The sequence below is a fragment of the Vipera ursinii genome (genome assembly GCF_947247035.1).
Source record: "Vipera ursinii genome assembly, chromosome: 1".
In the NCBI taxonomy this organism is placed as follows: domain Eukaryota; kingdom Metazoa; phylum Chordata; class Lepidosauria; order Squamata; family Viperidae; genus Vipera; species Vipera ursinii.
The window spans coordinates 357,604,125-357,623,585 of NC_139512.1; the positions used below are offsets into that span (position 1 = coordinate 357,604,125).

At 45.7% G+C, this 19,461-nt stretch overlaps 1 protein-coding gene and 1 long non-coding RNA gene across 2 annotated transcripts in view; one reads left to right on the plus strand and one right to left on the minus strand.

Annotated features, from left to right (window-relative positions):
• The window catches only part of ANKRD13B (ankyrin repeat domain 13B), a 31,036-nt gene extending 19,366 nt beyond the window's left edge, over positions 1-11,670 (minus strand). Inside the window, exons 1-2 of the mRNA XM_083379725.1 lie at positions 11,490-11,670; positions 728-863 (exon numbers count right to left, since the gene is read on the minus strand). Of these exons, the coding sequence (XP_083235851.1) occupies positions 728-863; positions 11,490-11,651 (298 nt within the window). The 5' untranslated portion in view covers positions 11,652-11,670. The remainder of the gene's footprint in view (positions 1-727; positions 864-11,489) is intronic.
• The window catches only part of LOC310632899, a 339,863-nt gene extending 323,835 nt beyond the window's left edge, over positions 1-16,028 (plus strand). Inside the window, exon 2 of the long non-coding RNA XR_014490940.1 lies at positions 15,819-16,028. This is a non-coding gene — a long non-coding RNA (uncharacterized lncRNA). The remainder of the gene's footprint in view (positions 1-15,818) is intronic.
• Positions 16,029-19,461: the final 3,433 nt, after the last annotated feature.

Here is a 19,461-nt window from a genome sequence, read left to right on the forward strand (position 1 = left end):
AGAAGTCTGGCTGGGGAATTCTGGGAGTGGAAGTCCACCCGTCTTTTGGTTTGCCGGTTAAGAAACTCTGCTTTGAAGTTTTGCAATCAAATTAAAAAAAAAACAGGCCTTCATTCGAAGAAAAAAAAAGTTCAAGACTCTGTGGGTGATTGAGCCAATCTTAAAGCAGGCTGGCTGGGGGATTCTGGGAGATGAAGTCCACCCCTCTTAAAGCATGCTGGCTGGGGGATTCTGGGATTGGAAGCCCACCCCTCTTAAAGCATGGCTGGCTGGGGGATTCTGGGAGTGCAAGTCCACCCCTCTTAAAGCAAGCTGGCTGGGGGATTCTGGGATTGGAAGCCCACCCCTCTTAAAGCAAGCTGGCTGGGGGATTCTGGGAGTGCAAGTCCACCCCTCTTAAAGCAAGCTGCCTGGGGGATTCTGGGATTGGAAGCCCACCCCTCTTAAAGCAAGCTGGCTAGGGGATTCTGGGATTGGAAGCCCACCCCTCTTAAAGCAGGCTGGCTGGGGGATTCTGGGATTGGAAGCCCACCCCTCTTAAAGCAGGCTGGCTGGGGAATTTGCAACTTCGGAACCAGGTCGTAATTCCCACAGGGAAGTTTGACATAACTTGATACGGTTGTTGAAGTTGAGGACTACGTGTATATTCTGGAGCTCTGAAAACCTTGTTCTGCTAAACCAAATGCGCTGATGCTCAGCTGTGCTTTCCACCTGCCAAGCAACACACCTGTCCAGCCAGACCGATTTTCTTTGGCCACATCTGCGCCGTGCCGCAAGAGAACTCGTGCACACTCCAAGTGGCCCAGCGTGGTGGCCAGGTGCAAAGGAGTTCGGCCTCGGGGGTCCACCTGCTCGACATCCACCTGTCAGGAGAAAAAAGGAGGTGTTTTATATGGTCAGGATGTCAAAAAGATCTTGAGACTCTGGAAAGAGTGCAGAGAAGAGCAACAAAGATGATCAGGGGACCGGAGGCTGCAACATACGAAGAACGGTTGCTGGGATTGGGGGTGCCTGGTCTAAGGAAGAGAAGGACTAGAAGGGGAACACGATGGCAGTCTTCCAGGATCTCAGGGGCTGCCCCAAAGAAGAGGGAGTCAAGCCATTCTCTAAAGCGCCTGAAAGCAGGACAAGAAGCAACGGATGGAAACTGACCAAGGAGAGAAGCAACCTAGAACCATGGAGAAACTTCCTGACAGTTAGAATAATTAACCAGTGGAACTACCTGCCTCCAGAAGCGGTGAATGCTCCAACACTGGAGGTTTTCAAGAAGGGACTGGACAGCCATTTGTCTGAAACGGTATAGGGATTCCTGCCTGAGCAGGGGGTTGGACTAAATGACCTCAAAGGTCCCTTCTAACTCTGTTCTGAGATCCTTACTAAAAAATAACAAGAAACGTCCTGACAGTGAGAACGATTAACCAACGAAACAACTTGCCTTCAGAAGTTGTAGCTGCTCCATCCCTGGAGGTTTTTAAGAAGAGACTGGACAGCCATTTGTCTGAATTGTAAAGCGTGTACTGTCTGAACAAGAGGTTGGACTAGATGACCTCCAAGACCCCTTTCAACTGTGTTGTTCTGTTGTCCTCTTGACACCTGGCCATGACAGCAAGCGCCCTTTCCGTCCTTCTGGTTCAGTGGCCAAAGAAAAGCCCACCCCTCTTAAAGCAGGTTGGCTGGGGGATTCTGGGAGTGGAAGCCCACCCATCTTAAAACAGGCTGGCTGGGGGATTCTGGGAGTGGAAGCCCACTCCTCTTATTATAGGCTGGCTGGGGGATTCTGGGAGTGAAAGCCCACCCCTCTTAAAGCAGGCTGGCTGGGGGATTCTGGGAGTGGAAGCCCACTCCTCTTAAATCAGGCTGGCTGGGGGATTCTGGGAGTGGAAGCCCACCCCTCTTAAAGCAGGCTGGCTGGGGGATTCTGGGAGTGGAAGCCCACCCCTCTTAAAGCAGGCTGGCTGGGGGATTCTGGGAGTGGAAGCCCACCCCTCTTAAAGCAGGCTGGCTGGGGGATTCTGGGAGTGGAAGCCCACTCCTCTTATTATAGGCTGGCTGGGGGATTCTGGGAGTGGAAGCCCACTCCTCTTAAAGTAGGCTGGCTGGGGGATTCTGGGAGTGGAAGCCCACCCCTCTTAAAGCAGGCTGGCTGGGGGATTCTGGGAGTGGAAGCCCACCCCTCTTAAAGCAGGCTGGCTGGGGGATTCTGGGAGTGGAAGCCCACCCCTCTTAAAGCGTGCTGGCTGGGGGATTCTGGGAGTGGAGGTCCACCCATCGTATTGTTGCTGAGGCTCAGAGACGGATGCTTCCTGGGCAGGTGCGGCAAGAACTCTCTTGGGAGGGTCCCTGCAAGAGGTGAGAATTATTTCTCTGCCAAACCTCCCCAGGGCTTTCTTACAGTCCTCCAGCACCTGAGAGTTACTTGCAAATAAGAGGAACTAACATTTCTGAGGGCAGCCAGAAAACAAGCAGCAAATTGGGGGGGGGGCGGTGTTGAGGGGGGGGAGACTCAGCAGAGAGATCTATAGAGAGATCAATAAACACACAAACACACAACCCTGCACAACACCAGTCGTGTGAATCTGTCTTTGCTCCTCCAAAGGTTATGCGACGACCCTGGGACACCGTCATAAAGATGAGCCCCTTGCTAACCGTCCAGATTTTGATCACAGGACCAGGGCGAGCCTTCAACGGTCGTTAAGTGTGAAAAACGGGTCCTTTTTTTCAGGGCAGTGGAACGGCCGCTAAGAGAACGGTTGTAAGGCGAGGATTGCCTGCATTTTATTCCTCACCCCCGTAGCATACAGCCCCCCCAATCTAACGAGAAAGGGACGATTACGGCGCGGTTTCGCAAGCTGCGTTGCTGCGCCAATTTGCTTCCGGGTGCAATTCAAGATGGTGGTTTTAAAACCTTTGAATCCCTACCTGGCACGGAACCCGGTTACTTGAGGGACGGCCCTGGTTATATTTATTCCTTCCATCAGGTCAGGCAGGAGGGGAGACTCTGTGGGTCCTGTGTCCAAAGGAGCTCTGTCGGGAGCGGGGGGCAGGGGGGGGACCCAACCACCTGGCTATTTTCTTGGGAGTTCCCACTTTCTGTGCGTCGTTCCATCTAAGATCTATCTCTGTCAATTTTCAGCAAGTCCCTTAAAATGTAGCTTTTTTAAAAAAGTAGGTATTTAAGAAAAGGCCAGTCACTTGTCTGAAATGGTAGAGGGTCTCCTGCCATTATGGGTGGGGGGTTGGACTAGATGACCACCAAGGTCCCTTCCAGCTCTGTTCTGTTCTATTCTATTCTATTCTATTCTATTCTATTCTATTCTATTCTATTTTATTCTATTCTATTCTATTATTCTATTCTATTCCATTTTCTATTCTATTCTAATTTTATTCTATATTCTATTCTATTCTATTCATTATTCCATTCTATTCTATTCACAATTCTATTCTATTCCATTCCTTTCTCTATTTTATTCTAATTTTATTCTATATTCTATTCTATTCTATTCATTATTGTAATCTATTCTATTCTATTCCATTTTCTATTCTAATTTTATTCTATATTCTATTCTATTCATTATTCTATTCTATTCTATTCTATTCTATTCTATTCTATTCTATTCTATTCACTATTCTATTCTATTCCATTCTCTATTTTATTCTATATTCTGTTCTATTCTATTCATTATTCTATTCTATTCTATTCATTATTTTATTCTATTCACCTATTCCATTCCATTTTCTATGCTATTCTAATTTTATTCTATATTCTATTCTATTCATTATTCTTTTCATTATTCTTTTCATTATTCTATTCTATTCTATTCTATTCTATTCTATTCTATTCTATTCTATTCTATTCATTATTCTATTCTTAGTCTTAGTCTTAGTCTTAATTCTATTCACCAGGCTCGTTTATTCCAGGGAGAATCTGCAAAGTAGCTGGATGAGATTACGTGACTGTTTCTCCCCAATTCCTTCAGTTTGATTGTTTATTTAATCTGTTTACATTAGTCTGTTTGTTTAGGTTTTTTGACTGTTTTCAGACTGCTATGGAGTTCTTAACTGCCGTCATGTTGTACATCACCTAGAGTCACATATCTGTGGGACACATTTGTTTAGTAACTGTTCGAAGTTACGATGGCCGTGAAAAAAGGGACTTATGACCATTTTTCACACTTATGACCTCTGCAGCATTCCCAGGGTCACCTGATCAAAATTTAGTTGCTTGGCTACTGGCTCGTATTTATGACGGTCCCTGTGTCCCGGGGTCAGATGATCAAATTTTCGCGACCTTCTGACAAGCAAAGAAAAACGGGGAAGCCAAATTCATTTCACAACCGCTGCAGCGCTTCACTTAACAACTGTGGCCAGAAAGGTGGCAAAATACAGCCAAAAATTCACTTTAGCAATCGTCTCGCTTAGCGACCGAAATTTTGAGCCCATACGCGGAGGACCACTTGAATAAACATGCTAAAACAATTAATTACGATTAATATTCAATTATTCTTTCAATTCATTAAAAGGGGTACATTGATGGGCTGTCCAAAGTGGTCATCCATGAAATAATCCTTCTCGGAGGGAAGAGGGGTTGCACAGAATAATTGGAAGGCCTTGCAGTACAGTCAGGTTTGAGTAAAAGGCTCCTAAATACGATAGCACCGTCTCTTTTTTTTAATTTAATTTTACTCAAATGCAAATAACACAAACATAATACATATAAGTCTAAATAAAAAAACAATATAAAAAAATACAAATATTACAGTGCACCCACCACCCTGGAGACCATTTTTATTACCTATATTTCTTCTCATATAGCAACTAGACTGGAGGCTAAAATCTAACGGCTGCTGGAATTGGGTATGTCTACTTTAAGGAAGAGAAGGACGAGGGGGCACATGACAGCAGTGTTCCAGTATCTCAGGGGCTGCCCCAAAGAAGAGGGAGTCAAGCTATTCTGCAGAGCACCTGAAGGCAGGTGGAAACTCGTCAAGGAGAGAAGCAACCTGGAATTAAGGAGAAAGTTCCTGACGGTGAGAGCAATTAACCAGTGGAACTCCTTGCCTCCAGAAGTGGTGAATGCTCCAACACTGGAAGTTTTTAAGAAGAGACTGGACAGCCATTTGCCTGAAATGGTATAGGATTTCCTGCCTGAGCAGGGGGTTGGACTAGATGACCTCCAAGGTCCCTTCCAACTCTATTATTATTATTATTATTAACAACCTGCCTCCAGAAGGGGTGAATGCTCCAACACTGGAAGTTTTTAAGAAGAGACTGGACAGCCATTTGTCTGAAATGGTATAGGGTTTCCTGCCTGAGCAGGGGGTTGGACTAGATGACCTCCAAGGTCCCTTCCAACTCTATTATTATTATTATTAACAACCTGCCTCCAGAAGGGGTGAATGCTCCAACACTGGAGGGTTTTAAGAAGAGACTGGACAGCCATTTGTCTGAAATGGTATAGGGTTTCCTGCCTGAGCAGGGGGTTGGACTAGATGACCTCCAAGGTCCCTACCAACTCTATTATTATTATTATTAACAACCTGCCTCCAGAAGGGGTGAATGCTCCAACACTGGAAGTTTTTAAGAAGAGACTGGACAGCCATTTGTCTGAAATGGTATAGGGTTTCCTGCCTGAGCAGGGGGTTGGACTAGATGACCTCCAAGGTCCCTTCCAACTCTATTATTATTATTATTAACAACCTGCCTCCAGAAGGGGTGAATGCTCCAACACTGGAGGGTTTTAAGAAGAGACTGGACAGCCACTTGTCTGAAATGATATAGGGTTTCCTGCCTGAGCAGGGGGTTGGACTAGATGACCTCCAAGGTCCCTTCCAATTATATTATTATTATTATTATTATTATTATTATTATTATTATTATTATTATTATTATTATTATTATTATTATTTTATTACTACTATTACTACTACTACTACCAATATACAATATATTTCAGTTGTGCCCTTATCCCCTCCAAAACAGCATGTATTCCTAGGTTGATTCCCTTTGCCTTCCACCAACCCTGTTTTTTTTTATAAAATCCTCCCATATTTCATTACAATTATTTACTTTAGCCATCCCTTTTTTGAATTTAATTTCTGCTGCTAATTTACCACTTATTGCCCTATTCCGCATTTCATTATACCCCTCATTTCTTTGAATAACCCAATTCCGTCTCCACTATTTGGCCATCGGTAATCTAGTTGCCACGGTCAAATCTGCAATCAGTTCCTCTTTGCTTTGTGATCTGCAGCATAAACCACCATTGAGGGGTTTGCGAAACGCACGCCTCAGATCAAGCCAGAACAAGGGCTGAAGAAGATAGGACTTAAGTTGGGACTTCAGCGCCCAGAATTCCCCAGCCAGCCACGATAAGGAACCAATTACGGTATGCAATTTGCAAAATGCATACATGGAGTCATGTCCCCAATTTGGGGATTATTAGGGCCATTCTAGGTTAATGTTTTCTCACCAAGCTGGGGGTACCTGATGCTAAAAATCAGTAAGAAGGAAAACCTTCCCACCCACACCCCCAATAAAGTCAGCAGACACGTGTCTTTGCGGTGACAGAATTCCCCACGCTGCCTTCAGAATTCTGGGTATTGGAGTCCACAGATTTTAAGGTGGGCAAGTTTGAGAAACACTGAATTATGGTTCTGCCAGACTGGAACACCCTAGAAATTTCTAGTGGGATATGCTTTACATTTTTCTCCAAAAACAGTTTAAAGGTTAGCTTAGCTTAGCTCCAGGGACTCCAGTTGTGATATTTTCATAACAGCAATACAGAATTGAATTCTGGTTCCTTGATTTCCCAGTCTAGATCACGCACCTGGGATCTCTTAGTGGTCTCCCAACCACCAAGCATTAAAAAAAAACGGTCCAAAGGTCTTTTGAGGTTAGCCAAGATCTCCATATTGGATGATCAAAGCAAGATGTCCTGGTAATCTGGCAGTGGTCATTGTTAGACTCCAGGTCCCATGTAGCTCCTCCTGATTGCACAATTCTGAGAACGTGAACCCAAAATACAATTGCCTACAAAAATATCCCTCAGAAACATGGGTCTGCGAAGGAAGGCACGAAGGAAGGAAGGAAGCAAAAGGGAAGTGGGGAAGAGTGGTGGAAGGGAGGAAGGAAGGAAGGAAGGAAGGAAGGAAGGAAAAGGGAAGTGGAGAATGGATGGGGAAGGAAGGAAGGAAAAGGGAAGTAGGGAAGGATGGTGGAAGGGAGGGAGAAGGGAGGGGGAAGGGGATAAAAGAAGGAAGGAAGGAAGGAAAAGGGAAGTGGGGAAGGATGGGTAGAAGGTAGGGGAAAGGAAGGAAGGAAGGAAGGAAAGAAAAGGGAAGTAGGAAAGGGTGGGGGAAGGGAAGGAGAAGGGAGGGGGAAGGGGATAAAAGAAGGAAGGAAGGAAGGAAGGAAGGAAAAGGGAAGTAGGAAAGGGTGGGGGAAGGGAAGGAGAAGGGAGGGTGAAGGGGATAAAAGAAGGAAGGAAGGAAGGAAGGAAGGAAGGAAGGAAGGAAAAGGGAAGTGGGGAAGGATGGGTAGAAGGTAGGGGAAAGGAAGGAAGGAAGGAAGGAAAGAAAAGGGAAGTAGGAAAGGGTGGGGGAAGGGAGGGGGAAGGGAGGGGGAAGGGGATAAAAGAAGGAAGGAAGGAAGGAAGGAAGGAAGGAAGGAAGGAAGGAAGGAAAAGAGAAGTGGGGAAGGATGGGTGGAAGAGAGGGGGAAGGGAGAGATGGAGAAGGGGGAAAAAGAAAGGAGGAAGAAAGAAAGAAAGAAAGAAAGAAAGAAAGAAAGAAAGAAAGAAAGAAAGAAAGAAAGAAAGAAAGAAAGAAAGAAAGAAAGAAAGAGAAAGGGCAGTCAGACTCTAAATATTTACAGCCAACACCTTCAACCCTCCCTTCTTTTTCAACATTTGTTGTGGTAGTGCTTGCTGCCCTTTTTAACATCATTGTGACAAAACAGCTCCACACAGCCTCACAACGCTCTTGACGCCATTTCTGCATTTCAGGCACCTTGTCGTGATTGTGACTTTCTCCCAGAACGCCAACAAAGAGGGGTGCCTCTCCACCCACCCCACCACCCCACCAACCAAGACGGCCTGGACTTCCCCCCATGGCAAATATGACCCGTGTGACCCCAGGATCTTCCGTGTTGACCCACAACAGCCCAGCCAAGCCGAAGCGGGCGTGGCGTATCCTCATACAACACGGATAAAGGAAACACACACACAGGAGCAGGAAGCGGGCAGGCATCTTGCAAACAACAGGGCTGGGGTTTCGTTCCCCGGGTGACCCCAAGCCCTGAATCTGGCATTTTGGGAAAAGGGATCCCAAGGGATCAACCAGGAAGCCTGCATTGCTGGGTAATCTGTTTCCCCCTCCCAGCAGCGACAGGAGCCCAGGAAAACAACGATTGTGTTAATTGTCTTATGGGAAGTCTGCCCCAGCCTCTCTGCAGGTCATAGGGGCGGCTACCAGGACTGGAACTCAGCTCCAGTCAACAAGGAATAACGCTGCTGCTAGTCCTCTTGATCTAACACCTGCATTTGGCGATTCACGCAGAGGTAATCCTTAGACTTCCGACTATAATGGGCCAGGGAATTTCTATTTCCTGCACAATTTTAGGACCTTTTTTTGCCCTGATTAGGAAGTGAATCCCCTGCGGTTGTTAAGCGAATCACACGGTCATTAAGCAAATCTGGCCATCTGGGAAGGTCACAAATGGGTGATCACATGATCGCCGGGATACTGCAAACATCACAAATACGTGACGGTTGCTGCGTTCACGTAACCATGGGGATGCCGCAACGGTCGTAAGTGAGAGGACCGGTCGCAAGTCCCTTTTTAGCACCGTTGTAACTTTGAACAGCTGCTAAACTGGTCGTCAACACTACCGGGATCGTATAAATTCAAGGGTGGGTTTGCATGGATGAGCTCCACAAATGATACTCCAAAGATCTAACGATTTGGCTCTTACTGGGCTCACCTGTGATGCCACATCGTGGTTTGCTGAAACATGGCTTGCAAATAAGCCATGATTTCCAAACGGTCATGAAGTTACACCCGAGGCATGAAGCCAACGATGGGCAAATCCATCACGGCTGAAATGTGACTTGTTTCCCCATTCTGAGCTTATAGCCTGCTTGCGGCTTCCCAGCTTCCATTCCTCGCAGGTAAACTGCTGTTAAACATGGAGGGTCGATCTTTAGACAACCGAGTCAGCCCAATGCTGGCTGGCCTGGCCTTTGCTTGGATGTCTACAGCCAACCGTTCTTCCCAATTCTCTAGCAAGATTAAAGTTTTAGGCAAGATGGGCATCATAGAAATAAAATATGGAATAGAATAGAATAGAATAGAATTGAATTACAGGATAGAACAGAACAGAATAGTAGAATAAAAATGAGAATAGAATAGAATAGAATAGAATAGAATAGAATAGAATAGAATAGAATAAAAATTAGAATAGAATTAAAATTAGAATTAGAATTAGAATTAGAATTAGAATTAGAATAGAATAACAGAGTTGGAAGGGACCTTGTAGGTCATCTAGTCCAACCCCCGGTCCATAAATGTATCATAAACAAATAAATCATATAAAGTTTTACCAAACACAGGTAGTCCTCGACTTATGATCACAAAGGAGGCCAAACTCTCTATTCCTAAGTGAGACAGTTGAGTTTTGCCCCATTTTACGACCTTTCTTGCCACAGACATTAAGTGAATCACCACAGCTGTTAAAGTTAGTAACACAGCTGTTAAGTGAATCTGGCTTCCTGCTTTGACTTTGCTTGTCAGAAGGTCGCAAAAGGGGATCATGGGACCCACCCACCCACCCTACCCCGGGGACGCTGCAAGGATGTCATAAATGTGAGTCAGTTGCCAAGCGTCTGAATCAGATGACGATGGGGATGCTGCAATCGTTGTAAGTGTGAAAAACGATCCTCGGTCACTTTTTTTTACTGTTGTCGTAACTTCGAATGGTCACTAAATGAACTGTTGTAAGATGAGGACTACCTCTAAAATGGTTTGGTTAGGTCCACCAGTGAAGCTAAATCCAGAATTTTGCTGATAGAAGTGACAGAGAACCTTACCTCTGTCTTTGTGTGTGTGTGTGTGTGTGTGTGTGTGTGTGTGTGTGTCTGAAGGCTTATAATCAATCAATCAATCAATCAATCAATCAGAATACAGCTGGAAGGGACCTTGGAGGTCTTCTAGTCGAGCCCCCTACTCAAGCAGGACACTCTTAAAGCATCGCAGAATTTTGGAAGGGACCTTGGAGGTCTTCTAGTCCAGCCTCCTGCTGAAGCAGCAGACCCTCTACCATTTCAGACAAACCTCCAGGGATCAACCCAACAGCTATTGGGTCAAGAGGTAGACTGCTCATGGCACAGGGGTCTTTGATGCCCAAAACAGGGGCAGCAACCAGATACACCCCCACACACCAAAAAAAAAAAACCCACACCGGTTTGGACCCTTGACCTGAAGCAGAAAGAAAGTGACCAACTGGACCAGGGGTAGGCAACCTCGGCTCTTTTATGACTCATGGACTTCAACTCCCAGAATTCCTGAGCCAGCTATGCTGGCTATGCTGGATCAGGAATTCTGGGAGTTGAAGTCCACAAGTCATGAAGGAAGCCATAGTTCCCCCATGCTGGCTGAGGAATTCTGGGAGTTGAAGTCCACCAGTCATGAAGGAAGCCATAGTTCCCCCATGCTGGCTCAGGAATTCTGGGAGTTGAAGTCCATGAGTCATAAAAGAGCCGAGGTTGCCTACCCCTGAACTGGACCATTCAAGGCAGATCTTTCTGGATGCTCCAGAGGGCTTTCCTTCCCCCCTTTCCCCCTTTCCCCCCCTCCCAGATCCCCTTCCCCACGTTCCAAGAGGGGTGGTCAGCCTTCTTAAATCCCTTCCCCCCCCCCACCCCCACGCCTGGGGCCACACCTGGAGTTCCAGCTGCCGCTCTGGCCACTTAAAAGACAGGCAGCCGCCATGTGGCCTGTGGTTTTCTTGGGGGGGGGGGGGGAACAGAGCAGTCAGGAGGGAAGGGAAGAGAAGGGGAGGGGAGGGCAGCCTTGACAAGGAAGGCACCGTGGACAGAGGCAGCACCGCGAAAACGAGAAGGCGAGGGAGGGGCTGCCAAGGGATGTTGGAGGCTGGGGGGGCAGAGATGCTGGAGGGCAACCGGGAAAGGGTGAGGCTGGCCCCCTCCCGTCCTCCGCACCCCCCCCCATTAAAGATGCGGGGGCTGCTGAACAAAAGGCCCTCTGCAGATGCCCCAGAACCCGCCTTCTCCGGCTGAACGGGGGAGGGGGGAGGGAAGAGGCGCCTCCGCCTTAGGTGGTGGTGGGGGTCGCCCAGCCTCGCCCTCCAGATGCCTCCCCCTCCAGATGCCTCCGCAGCCCCGCCTCGGCCCCGCCTCAGGGTCTTGGGAGTGCGGAGGCCGGGGTCTTCCAACGCAGACCCCCTCCCCTCCCCGGCCCGGACCCCGGACCCACCTGCTGGCCGCTGCTCAGCGCTCTGTCGAGCTCGGCGGGCCGGTCGTGCCAAACCAGGGCGTGCAACGGGTAGCGGCTCTCGGCGCCCTTCTTGCCACGGGGAGAGGCGGCCAGCATCCTCCCGGCACCGGGGCGAAGGGCCGGCCGGGGCTGCAGCCGCATGGGCGCCGCGGGGCCGAGCCGAGCCACAGCCGCCGCCAGCCCCGGAGCTGCTCGCAAGCCGGCAGTGAAGAAGGAGGAGGAGGAGGAGGAGGAGGAAAGAGAGGGAGGAGGAGGAGGAGGAGGAAGGTGGAGGAGGCGCCCCCGCCGCGGTGCACAGTGTGTGTGTGTGGGGGGGGCGCGCGTGGACGGGTCGCCCCGTCTCCTTCCACGCGCGCCGCAGCCCCCGGAGCAGCGCAGGGGGCTCTCCCGCTTCAGCGGGGAACCATGGGACTTGGAGTCGCCGCGGGCGCCACCCTCCCGCCCGTTCCCGCGAGAGGGAGCCTTCCCCCTCCTCCCCACGCCGGGCACCGCCCGCCCCGGCCTGCCGGCCGCGTGGGAAGGGGCTGTGGCAGGCGGTGCCGCCCGCGGGCGCCAGGTTACAAAAGGACCGCCCTGACCCACCTGTCTGGCTGCGGCGCTGCGGGCGGCTCCCGGCGTCTCTCTCTCTCTTTCTCCTTTCGGGGTGTGTGTGCGAGGTCTGCGGGGGTCCCCCTCTGTTCTCCTGGAGGGGGCGAAGCGAAGAGGCCCGGAAGTGGAGCTGGAGCCATGGCAGTGCAGGGGGAGGGGGCGGCAGCATCTCTGGCCCGGATCCCCAAAGCCTCCCGGGAAAGGGGTACCACTCGCCTTGCACCCCCGCGCCCTTTGCAGGGAAGCCCCTGCGAGCTGCCACGCGGTTTGCGAGGTGCCCGCTGGGTCCAGCACAGCCGCTGCTGCCCCCCCCCCTCCCGTGGATACTGGCTGGGGTGGCATGGCAGACTTATGACTGCAGGGTGAGGTGAGGTTTGGGGGGGCATTGCCCCAAACCTGGGAAATTGCTTCAGGCCGGGCTGGAATTTCTGCGCTCGGCTATTCTATTCTATTCTATTCTGTTCTATATTTCCTATTCTATTCTATTCTATTTCTTATTCTATTCTATTCTATTCTATTCTATTCTATTCTATTCTATTCTATTCTATTCTATTCTATTCTATTCTATTCTATTCTATTCTATTCTATTCTATGTTTCCTATTCTATTCTATTTCTTATTCTATTCTATTTTATTCTGTTCTATTCTGTTCTATATTTTCTATTCTATTCTATTCTATTCTATTCTATTCTGTTCTATATTTCCTATTCTATTCTATTTCTTATTCTATTCTATTCTATTCTATTCTATTCTATTCTGTTCTGTTCTATATTTCCTATTCTATTCTATTCTATTCTGTTCTATATTTCCTATTCTATTCTATTTCTTATTCTATTCTATTCTATTCTGTTCTATATTTTCTATTCTATTCTATTCCATTCTGTTCTATATTTTCTATTCTATACTATTCTATTTCTTATTCTATTCTATTCTATTCTATTTCTTATTCTATTCTATTCTATTTCTTATTCTATTCTATTCTATTCTATTTCTTATTCTATTCTATTCTATTCTATTTCTTATTCTATTCTATTCTATTCTATTTCTTATTCTATTCTATTCTATTCTATTTCTTATTCTATTCTATTCTATTTCTTATTCTATTCTATTCTATTCTATTCTATTTCTTATTCTATTCTATTCTATTCTATTCTATTTCTTATTCTATTCTATTCTATTCTATTCTATTCTATTCTATTCTATTCTATTTCTTATTCTATTCTATTCTGTTCTATTCTATTCTACTCCATTCTCTATTTTATTCTATATTCTGTTCTATTCTATTCATTATTCTATTCATTATTCTATTCTATTCTATTCTATATTTTCTATTCTATTCTATTCTGTTCTATATTTTCTATTCTATTCTATTCTATTCTATTTCTTATTCTATTCTATTCTATTTCTTATTCTATTCTATTCTATTTCTTATTCTATTCTATTCTATTCTATTCTATTTCTTATTCTATTCTATTCTATTCTATTTCTTATTCTATTCTATTCTATTCTATTCTATTCTATTTCTTATTCTATTCTATTCTATTCTATTCTATTCTATTCTATTCTATTCTATTTCTTATTCTATTCTATTCTATTCTATTCTATTCTATTTCTTATTCTATTCTATTCTATTTCTTATTCTATTCTATTCTGTTCTATTCTATTCTACTCCACTCTCTATTTTATTCTATATTCTGTTCTATTCTATTCATTATTCTATTCTATTCTATTCTATTCTATTCTATTCTATTCTATTCTATTCTATTCTATTCTATATTTTCTATTCTATTCTATTCTATTGCTATGTCATCCCGGGGACAATTGTAGCATTTCTACTTCTAAGAAAAATATGCATTGAAAGCAGGGAAATTTTTTTTAAAGGGCACATAATTTTGTAAATATAAGCAGGCCCAGGTAGTCCTCGGTTTACAACCGTTCATTTAGTGACTGTTCGAAGTGAGAAGAGCAGTAAAAAAAGTACCGCGACCCGTTCCGCAACCGTTGCGGCGTCCCCCTGGTCACGTGATCAGAATTCGGGCGCTTGGCCACTGACTCGTATTCACGAGGGTTGCAACATCTTGGGATCCCGTGTTCCCCATTCGCCACTTTCCCAGCTGGCTTCAAGAGGAGCAAAGTCAGTGGGGGAAGCCAGATTTGCTTAGTGACTGCGTGATTCATTTAACAACCGAAGTGGCAAAAATGGTCACAAAACGTGGCACAACTCAACTGTCTTGCTTAGCGATGGAAATTTTGGGCTCCGTTTCTTGTCGTAAGTCAGGGGCCACCCATACGTGGCTACTTTATTTCCGTTCTATCCTCAAGACACCTGTAGCATCTGTATTAGGATAAAGATGCATTGATGCGGTTGTCCCAAAGGAGCTTTTTCAGGAAGCAACCGGACTTCCTTGTTTCTCCTTTGAAGACATTTCGCTTCTCATCCCAGAAGCTTCTTCAGTTCTTTTTTTTTTATTAAAGAGTTTTACAAAAACAAAATTTTACAATATATCCCCAAATCCCTCCCACCCCAAACCCCCCCACTTCCCCCCCCCACTTCCCAGAGCTAAATACAGGATTATAGTTACAATAATCATATTCTAAATAAAAATTATGCATAATATACAATTAACCAAATTCATAATGTGCTTTAACTCCCCTTTAACATAACTACCTACAAAGTACCAATAACAATATCCCACTAAAATCTACTCATAAGCTACATGGAACTTTTTAGTCCCATATTTGTTCTGAATATAATTTATCCATCTCCTCCAAACTGAAATATATCTTTCCTGTGAATGATCTTTCAAATAAGCAGAAATCTTAGACATTTCTGCAAGATTCGAAACTTTAAACACCCATTCTTCTATAGTGGGCAAACTATCCTTCTTCCAATATTGTCCCACCAGTAACTGTGCTGCTGTTATCATGTTCAGCATCAAGTTAGTTTCTTTAACATCACAATCTACAACAATACCCAATAAAAACAATTGCGGAGAAAACTTTATCTTTCTCTTAAAAATCTTTTGAATGTTCTATTCAGTTCTGACTGGATGGTGGGGAATGGAAGTATTTATACTCCTTGCAGACAGCTGGTCATTTGCATTCTTTTAGAGAGTCGTTGAGGCTGCTTGGAGGTTTACCTGTGTCCTTGGGGTCACCTGAGTGGTGCAAATGGGTGTGTAGCCTCCTTGGAACTGCGGAAAGGACTGTGTTGTAGTTACTAGAAGAGTCCACTCCAAGAAGTTCCAAGTAGGCTCCACGCCCATTTGCACTACTCAGGACACAGACAAACCTCCAAACGGCCTCAGTGGTTCTCCAAAAGGAGGCAAAGGCCCGGCTCTCTGCAAGGAGTATAAATCCTCCCATTTCCCCACCAGCCAGTCAGAGCCGAAGAAGCTTCTTGGATGAGAAGTGAAATGTCTTCAAAGGGAAAACAAGAAAGTCCGGTTGCCTCCTGAAAAGTCACCTTTGGGGAAAGGATGGAAGAGGAAGAGGAGAAGGAAGATGGGAGGGAAAGGAGGAGAAGGACAAGAGAGAAAGAGAGAGACAGAGAAAGAAACAAAGAAGAGGAGGAAGAGGAAAGAAAAAGGAGGAGGTGAAGGATAAGGGAAAGAGGAAGAAGAAGGAAGACTCCTTTTCAAATGGTCTCAAGGACTCTAAAAGGAGGCAAATGACCAGCTCTCTGCAAGGAGTATAAATCTTTCCATTCCCCGCCATCCAGTCAGAGCTGAAGAAGCTTCTGGGATGAGAAGGGAAATGTCTTCAAAGAAAAACAAGAAGTCTAGTTGCCTCCTAAAAAGCACCTTTGGGGAAAGGATGGAAGAGGAGAAGGAAAATGGGAAGGAAAGAAGGAGAAGGATAAGAGAGAAAAAGAAACACAGAGAGAGAGAAAGAAAGAAAGAAAGAGAAAGAAGAAAGGAAAAAAGAAAGAGAGGAGGAGAAAAAAAGGAAGAGGAGGTGAAGGATAAGGGAAAGGGAAAGAAAGAGGAAGAAGAAGGAAGAGACTTTTTCAAATGGTCTCAAGGACTCTCTAAAAGAATGCAAATGGCCAGCTCTCTGCAAGGAGTATAAATCTTTCCATTCCCCACCATCCAGTCAGAGCTAAAGAAGCTTCTGGGATGAGAAGGGAAACGTCTTCAAAGAAAAACAAGAAGTCCAGTTGCCTCCTAAAAAAGCTCCTCTGGGACAAGCACGACCTGGATGGCTGAGAACATCCATAGACGATTGACACAGTCGTTAAGCGAATCACATGTCGTTAAGCGAATCAGGCTTCCCCACTGACTTTGCTGGATGCCGACTGGGAAGATCACAAGTGGCAATCCCTTGGCCCTAGGGCCGTCATAAAGAGCATTTGAATTTGGATCCCATGACCCTGGTGATGCTGCAAGTGCGAGGATGCGTGATAACTTTTGTCCCCGACCCGTCGTAACTTTGGTCACTAAACAAAGGTGTTGTAAGCTGAGGACTACCTCTAATCAAGACGGGCCTTGTGCAAATACAGCTTGGCGTTGCTGAAGCTCGGAAATCTTCTCCCGGATGTGATCTCTAAATATAATTCTAGAAAAACAGATGTGGGCAGTGGTTATCTGTGTGTGCCACGTTTCACTTCCTTCTCGTGAGTGAGCTGGTTCGTGGTTCCCGATGGCAGAAATGGAGAAAACGTAACCAAACCTTCCACGTCGTCGGTTTTGGGTTGCAGCCTTCTGAACCACTGTAGTTTAGTCAAACCTGGTTAGAACAGGTTAGAACAGCGAATAGCAGAAATGTAAGGGACCTTGGAGGTCATCAAGTCCAGGGCTTTTATTTATTTATTTATTTATTTAATTAGATTTCTATACCGCCCTATTCCCGAAGGACTCAGGGCGGTTTACAGGGCAGCATAAAATACAATATAAAAGATAATATAAAATTAAAATAATTAAATTAATTAAGCCCAACAATTAAAACAATATTTTAAAAGCTAAAACCCCTTCAGTCCAGGCCTGATAGATTAAAAAAAAAACAGGTTTTCAGGTCCCGGCGAAATGAACACAGATCAGGGGCGGTCCGGAGTTCCACAGGTAAATCATTCCAAAGGGCAGGCGCGCCCACAGAGAACGCTCTTTCCCCGGGAATAACCCGCCGGCATTCCTTAACCGGCGGCACCCTGAGAAGGCCCTCTCTGTGGGAGCGCACTGGACGAAGGGAACTTGATGCCGGCAGCAGGTGTTCCCTCAGATACCCCGGACCCAGGCCATTTAGGGCTTTATAGGTCATCACCAGCACCTTGAATCTCACCCGGAGGGCAACCGGGAGCCAATGCAGCTCGCGGAGTAGAGGTGTTACACGGGAGTATCGGGAGACCCCATCACAACTCGCACGGCCCCATTGTGCACCAGCTGAAGCCTCCGGGTGGTCCTCAAGGGCAGCCCCATGTAGAGACCGTTGCGGTAGTCTAACCGGGAGGTCACGAGCGCATGAGTGACTGTGCGCAAGGCGTCTCGGTCCAGATAGGGTCGCAACTGGCGCACCAGGTGAACCTGGGCAAAAGCCCCCCTGGTCACGGCTCCTATGTGGTCTTCTAAACTGAGCCGTGAATCCAGGAGGACGCCCAAGTTGCGAGCCCTATCAACGGGGGGGGGGGAACACCTCCTTGGTTAGTTTCCATCCGTTGCTTCTTGTCCTGCCTTCTGGTGCTTTGGAACGTTCTTTGAACAAACCAGGATTGAGCAGGGGGCTGGACTAGAAGACCTCCAAGGTCCCTTCCAACTGTTATTCTGTATTCTATTCTGTAAACTATGGTTTAATCGTCATGTGTGAATCCTGCCATTGGTTGGGTTCATCCAGTTTCTTAACTGCAGTTTGTAGACTCAACCCCAGGTGGCTTTACTGATCCGGAATGAGAAACTAGCAACAAGCAAACCGTCCCTTGGTTTGTTTAACCTAACATGGATGCATGAAGGCGTTTGGGAATATGGCATGGGGGTTAGGATTTAAGTCAGTGCACAAAGGAAATGTTGCCTCATTCTGCATTGATCAGTGCAGTTGAATCTTTCTTTCTTTCTTTCTTTCTTTCTTTCTTTCTTTCTTTCTTTCTTTCTTTCTTTCTTTCTTTCCTTCCTTCCTTCCTTCCTTCTTTTTTCCTTTTCTTTCTTTTTCTTTCTTTCACTTTCCTTTTCTTTCACTTTCTTTCCTCTTTTCTTTCTTTTACTTTCAATTTTTCTTTCGTCTTTCTTCAATTCTTTTTCTTCTTTTTCTTTCTCTTTCTCCTCTCTCCCCCTTTTCTCCCTTCCTCTTAATCTTCTTTCTTTTACATTTTCTTCCTTTCCTTTCTCTTTCCTTTCTCATCGCTTTGACTCTTTTTCTTTCTTTCTTTTTTTCACTTTTTCTTTTCTTTCTTTTTTCTTTCTGCATGAATTTTTGGCGGAGCACTCTCTGCAGAAAAGCTTAAATACAGGGTTTTTTTTTGCCTATAGAATGGCTATAGAATTCCGACAGAGTATCTTGTCCCAAGTGTGTGACGCTGCCTGTCTCTCCAGACCTTTGAACCTGACCTCTCCATTTATTCTTTTATTGCCTTTATCTCCTGATGTGTTTTTTTTCTAGAAATGTATTTAGGCTAGGAGACTACATCTGGGGAAGATGTCTGAGCTTCAGTGAGGCCATTCAGATGTTTCAGCTGTTTCCCCCAGGGTTGTCTGCAAAGCTAATCTAAAAAAAGCCTCAAGATTGAAGCCCTGCGCCTTTTTACATGCAACAGACATAAAATAGGCTCTGGGGTTTTTTTTTTATTCGATGGTTACGGTCACCGTTTTGACTTTTTAAATCCATTGTCAACGCTGCTAAGATCGGATGGTTTTTTGCATTGACAACAGATGGAAATGTAGCCATCTTTTTCCCCTTTCGCTTTTGGAGTTAGAGGATGCTGGGACGGTGGGGGGGGGGGGGCGGGAATGTGAATGAGAGTCCAGCTAGACACAACAACACTAAACGTAGCGTGAGAATCAAGGTTACTGAGTCCAGAGCTGATAAAAGAATTGGCGGGCTGGAGAGCTGGAGAGGAAGCCAGCGCTTCACGCTAATTGGGGAATGTGATTTATGACAGTTAATTGCAGGAGGGAATTGTGCTTTGATACTAGGTGTCCAGGGGAGGGGAATTCAGTTCTTGGCTTCGATTAGGTAAGTGCCGATATTATGCTTCTCTTCTCTTCTCTTCTCTTCTCTTCTCTTCTCTTCTCTTCTCTTCTCTTCTCTTCTCTTCTCTTCTCTTCTCTTCTCTTCTCTTCTCTTCCCTTCCCTTCCCTTCCCTTCCCTTCCCTTCCCTTCCCTTCATATACTTCCATAAGACAAGAATAATTAAAATTTAAGACACTGCATACTGCCTA